Source organism: Oncorhynchus masou, chromosome 14 (assembly GCF_036934945.1).
Source record: "Oncorhynchus masou masou isolate Uvic2021 chromosome 14, UVic_Omas_1.1, whole genome shotgun sequence".
NCBI classification, from domain to species: Eukaryota; Metazoa; Chordata; class Actinopteri; order Salmoniformes; family Salmonidae; genus Oncorhynchus; species Oncorhynchus masou.
Window position 1 is genome coordinate 23,875,376 of NC_088225.1, and position 5,552 is coordinate 23,880,927.

Below are 5,552 nucleotides of genomic sequence, written 5' to 3' on the forward strand. Positions count from 1 at the left end.
TATTCAAAAAAGGTTTGATGCGTGAATTTCTAAATGCAATAAATATTGATATGAATTTGTTCATTTTGCTCCTGGTTTAATTTTTATCAGAGGAAAGATGTATTTTATGTGGATCTCACAAATATTTTTAGTTATGCATGTTATTTCACATGGATAATTTACTCTAAGCCAACTATCTGAAGCCATAAGTGAAAGATCTGAGTAACGACTTGATCAGCCTGTTTTTTACAGATAAATCCCATTTTACATGTTAAGACATTAAGACACTTCCAAAGGACCTTTATAATAATGTCCACATGGTGGGGCTGATACCGTCTGGATCACATTGGGCGTGGGAATGACTCCCCCTCCTTCCCACTGCTGGGAACAGTCAAACGAGGCTGAACCACAAAGTGAAAGTATTTTCTTAGCTCGTGAGATTTGCCACTTGGACTGGACTATAGGGAGATTGGAATCAAATTGTAAGTATTATTTTGCGTAACTTTTGGTCGTAGCTGAACAGTCTAGAAAAACCTATGACACACCCACAAATGTTTGTAGAGGTGTTTACTAACAGAGTAAAATCACACTGTGCTCCCAACAATTGAATGGGTAGACCCAATAACAATTGTTTCGGCAATGCAGTGATTTTTTTTAAAACTCCCTGTATTGCCTGTCTTATCTCGTTCTCTAAGATTTTCACTGTTATTCGGCACAAGTATTATTTGACAAATAAAATTAGTTTTTTGCCCAAACGTTGGTTGTTAGGTTTACTCTTTAAATTGTTGGGAGTGTATATAGTGTGAGACTTTTTGTACATTGACTTTGCTCGCGTAGTAAGCAAAAATAGCATGTTGAGTCAATGCTTGTATTAGTCAATGCATATTATTCAGGCTATCTACTGTTGCTCTCAGATTTTAATTTGGCTCAACCACTGATTGTTGTCAGGTGTGAACCCTTTCCTGTGGAGAGACCACTGTATCTCAGAAGCCCTGTTTGTTTTTCTACTAAGGAGAAAGGCCCTAACATGGCATTGGTCTTCAGCTTGTCCACTCTCGTGTTTCTCCTCATCACTAGGATGGAGACATCCAAAAGTAAGGCATTCTGTAGGCACAATTTGTAGTACTTCTACCTACACCATAACTTCCAAAATGCTCACATTGAATGGTCTATGAGTTTTGTTTTATCCAAACTACACTTGTCAGTTGTAACATTTTCTGTACTACAGTCCTGTTTAATTTTGTTTTCTATCTATTGCTTAAACAGGTCTAAGTCAGGGCCCAAAGTTGAAGCAGGTCGTCCAGGTGGACTCTGGGAAGGATGCAGTCCTAGAGTGCTCTGTGAACATCAGTGAAAAATCCCCTGGTAATGTAAACATAGAGAAGGTCGTGTGGTGGAGGCTGGACCAGAATGGTTTTCACAAAGTTGAACCTGTGTTCATATGCATATTCAATCAACAATCCTCCAATCCCAGGTTGCAGCTGAACCCAAAATATCAGCTTCCCATGCCACCTGCCAATGAGAGAGACAAAGTTGTGTCCCTGTTGGTCAAAGAAACCCAGCCTGAAGACGAGGGTCCGTATGAGTGTGTGGTGAACACTGACAGTGGAATCACAAATTGTAACTTCATGCTGAATGTCACAGGTAACCTCACAGGTCAGCTCACAGGTCAGCTCAAAGCTTTTGGACTCAACGTTTATAGGTAGGGCCCTGAGTATTTCCCAGTCAGGAAAAACTAAGGGCTTTACACGTAGTTTTGAATTCAAAGTGCCTTCCTCACACCTTAACACTGACCATTTAGTATTCTCCTTTTTGCATCATGATTTCCACTGTGCAGAGGATCCATCAAGAATTCGTGCTTTCGTCACATTAACCTCTATTAGTATCCAATATAAATTGACTTACCCTACAAACATGACCTAATTGATTGCATACCTGAATGTGATGTGATTTTCATTTATAATGATTCTGATTTTGTGTGTTAGTGTTCCAGTACGAGACCAGCACTGAAAAGGAGATTCCAAAGAACAGTTACATGAGTGTGGCTGCTGTATTTGTGGTAGTAGGCTCTCTTGCCATTGGACTGCTGCTTCTCAAGCTGTTTCAAGCCAGAAGACTCAGACAAGGTGAGCACCCAGGGTCATGTCCATTAGGACACACTGTTGCAAAACGCTTCAAGAAGTTCTTCAGATAGTTCTTCCCCATTTCAGACTGCTTCTTTCCAGTTCATGCCTAGTGAACATGACCCTGCTTTTCACAGTCTCCGCAGAAATAATGTGGAGGTCTGGGAAGATTAGTTAAGTACTTCCTGTCCTAGCTAAATGCCATGATATTTTTTTATTTGTCTAGGCAAGTCAGTTAAGAACAAATTCTAATTTTCAATGACGGCCTAGGAACAGTGGGTTAACTGCCTTGTTCAGGGGCAGAACGACAGATTTGTACCTTGTCAGCTTGGGGATTCGATCTTGCAACCTTTCAATTATTAGTCCAACACTCTAACCACCAGTATCAACCCCTGTAGTAAAAGGTTGCTTCTGGTTTCTCTTTCCAGATGAACCCTTGATACAAGAGGACTCTGTTGTGCCAGAATGTATGTTATTTGTCTACCTAATGGAAGAGGTTCCTGTCCAAACTATCAAAGTGTATCAAATGTCTGTAAAATGCACTTTATAAAATGTCTCACCAACCACCAGGAGGCCCAGCACAAGACCACTAGGCTACCCTGGGGTGGCAGGGTAGCCTAGTGGGTAGAGCGTTGGACTATTAACCGGAAGGTTGCAAGTTCAAACCCCCGAGCTGACAAGGTACAAATCTGTCGTTCTGCCCCTGAACAGGCAGTTAACCCACTGTTCCTAGGCCGTCATTGAAAATAAGAATTTGTTGACTTGCCTAGTTAAATAAAGGTTAAATTTTTTTTAAATTCCCGTGGTTGGCAGGCTGCATCACATCCGGCTGTGATTGGTAGTCCCATAGGGCGGCGCACAATTGGCCCCGTCGTCCGCGGTAGGCCGTCATTGTAAATACGAATTTGTTCTTAACTGACTTGCCTAGTTAAATGTAAAAAATAACAGTGTTCCTATTGTCCCCTATGGAACCAGAGCCTCAGGATACAGCAGTCCCAGCAGAGCACAAGCCCAGCACCAGGACAGGACCGTTTCCGTAGCGACAGATGCATTATCAGGGGTGCCATGGGCTGTCGGTGTCATGACTGCTCTGTCTCTCACGTCACATCGCTAACTGAATGTGAATGCTTTGTCTGGAGAAGGGAGCGCTCTGGCTCAACACTATTCTGGTCCCCCTCTGCAGGAGAAATGGAGTGCACGCATTGTCCTGCTACCAAGCTAATTGTTAGCAGTATTGTCTGTAGTTGTTAATCACACCAGACTATTCTTTCATAATTGTTTTATATATTGTAACTAAAACCTGATATGAAACAAATGCACATATTTAGTGGACATTGATTCGACAGTGAAGACACTATTGTGATACAGTAGCAGTGTGTGAAATTGATCTTGACAGAACACATTTACTTTGTGCATCACAATTTTAATAAGTAATTTATTCAGAAGCCAATATTGTGTTTTAGTTCATTTGAGAGTTGCTTTAGTTGACAAATGCCATGTTTTTTATTGTTACAAAGTGGGATTCAATTTTTTTTTAATTGTCATTTTTTTTGTAAACAATCTACATAAAATACTCAGTCAAAGTGGAAGAAAAAATCTAACATTGTTTTCAAAGATGAATTAAAAATAACACAAAAATACTGTAGCGACCCGAACAGCCGTGTTATGTATTATGCTGTTGGTTTTGTTGTACTTACCAGTACGCAGTGTTCACGGGGTCCGACATGCCAGTCAATCTGCTATCTGCCAACCACGGGAATGCCTGGAATGTTCTTGTGCCGGGCATCCTGGTGGCTGGTGGAGCATCGCAGGTTTAAGGCCATGTTTAGCCATTGTTCTCTCTCTTACTTCTGGTCTTCACAAGAGATGGTCACGGTTGTTTATATGGATATCCTTCATTTATTTGGCGTGGGCTTTGGCCAAACAGTAGCCTGTGTGGAGTTGGGTTAATAAACCGTGAATTCGTCAACTCAACCCTCTGTCTGGACAATTGTATCTTTATGATCTAGCCAGGCCATTACAATACCTTTAAGTATTCAACCCCCTGAGTCGATACATAGTAGAAACACCAGCTGTGGGTCTTCCTGGGTAAGTAAGAGCTTTGCACACCTGTATTGTGCAATATTTGTCCATTATTATTTTTATAATTCTTCAGGTTTTTGGGATCTTGACTAAACAGCAATTTTCAAGTTTTGCCATAGATTTTCAAGTAGATTTAAGTACAAAACTGTGACTTGGCCAGTCAGGAACGTTCACTGTCTTCTAGGTAAACTACTCCAGTGTAGATTTGGCCTTGTGTTGTAGGTTATTGTCCTGCTGAAAGGTGAATTCCTTGACCAGTGTCTGGTGTAAAGCAGACAGGTTTTCCTCCAGGATTGGACCTGTGCCGAGCTCCATCCCGTTTCTTTTGATCCAGTATTTGCCGACGTCAAGCATACCCATGAATCAGCCACCTACATGCTTGAAAATAAGTGTTTTTTTGCAGTATTACTTTAACGCCTTGTTGCATACACAATGCATGTTTTGGAATATATTTTATTCATATTTTCACTGTCAATTAGGTTATTATTGTGGAATCACTTCAATGTTGTTGATCCATCCTCAGTTTTCTCACATCACAGCCATTGAACTCGGTAGCTGTATTATAAAAACACCAATGGGCTCATGGTATTTGTATTTAATAAAGATCCCCATTAGTTCCTGCCAAGCAGCTCTTCCTGGGGTCCAGGAACATTAAGGCAGTTATATACAATTTTAAAATATTACATGACATTACATTTCATAACACTTTACACAACACATAGTGTGTTCCCTCAGGCCTCTACTATCACATATCTACAATACAAAATCTATGTGTACGTGTGTGCAGAGTGCGTGTCTTATCATGTGTACAGTATGTGTGTCTGTGCCTGTGTGTCTTCACACTCCACTGTTCCATCAGGTGTATTTTTATCTGATTTCTACTGCTTGCATCAGTTACCGGATGTGGAATAGAGTTCCATTTAGTCATGGCTCCATGAAGTACTGTGCGGCTCCCATAGTCTGTTCTGGATTGTAAAAAGACCCTTGGTGGCATGTCTTGTGGGCTATGCATGGGTGTTCGAGCTGTGTGTCAGTACTTTAAACAGACACCTCAGTGCATTCAGCATGTCAACACTTCTTACAGAAACAAGCACAACAAATCTCTCCTCCACGTTGTGCCACGAGAGATTTACATGCATATTGTTGTGTCTTTACAATGAATTATATGATATGACATGCTATTTTATCAAATAAATTCTCAAATTAATATTACCTGATTAAACTAATCATGTAAATGTCATTAACTAGGAAGTCGGGGGAACCCTGGAAGAATGTTTATAGAGCTGTTCGAATAAACACTTAAAGATTTGTTAATCTTTTATATCAATAGCAGTCAATTATTAATTGTCACCTTATTCAGTCTCATCT

General features: G+C 40.5%; 1 protein-coding gene across 6 annotated transcripts; it reads left to right on the plus strand.

Moving 5' to 3' along the window:
- The first annotated feature begins 351 nt into the window (after positions 1-351).
- LOC135554579 (uncharacterized) lies at positions 352-4,076 on the plus strand. Of its 6 annotated transcripts, none has more exons than XM_064986966.1 (5): positions 352-461; positions 992-1,073; positions 1,246-1,647; positions 1,965-2,105; positions 3,078-4,076. In XM_064986966.1, exons 2-5 carry the CDS (start codon positions 1,007-1,009, stop codon positions 3,140-3,142), a joined length of 675 nt encoding a protein of 224 aa, XP_064843038.1. In that variant the 5' UTR covers positions 352-461; positions 992-1,006; the 3' UTR covers positions 3,143-4,076. The 6 variants fall into 6 exon arrangements, with proteins under 6 accessions (XP_064843038.1, XP_064843035.1, XP_064843033.1 ...); XM_064986963.1 differs by lacking the exon at positions 3,078-4,076 and adding an exon at positions 2,531-3,071 and having other exon boundaries at positions 928-1,073; XM_064986961.1 differs by lacking the exon at positions 3,078-4,076 and adding an exon at positions 2,531-3,071.
- The last annotated feature ends 1,476 nt before the right edge of the window (positions 4,077-5,552 follow it).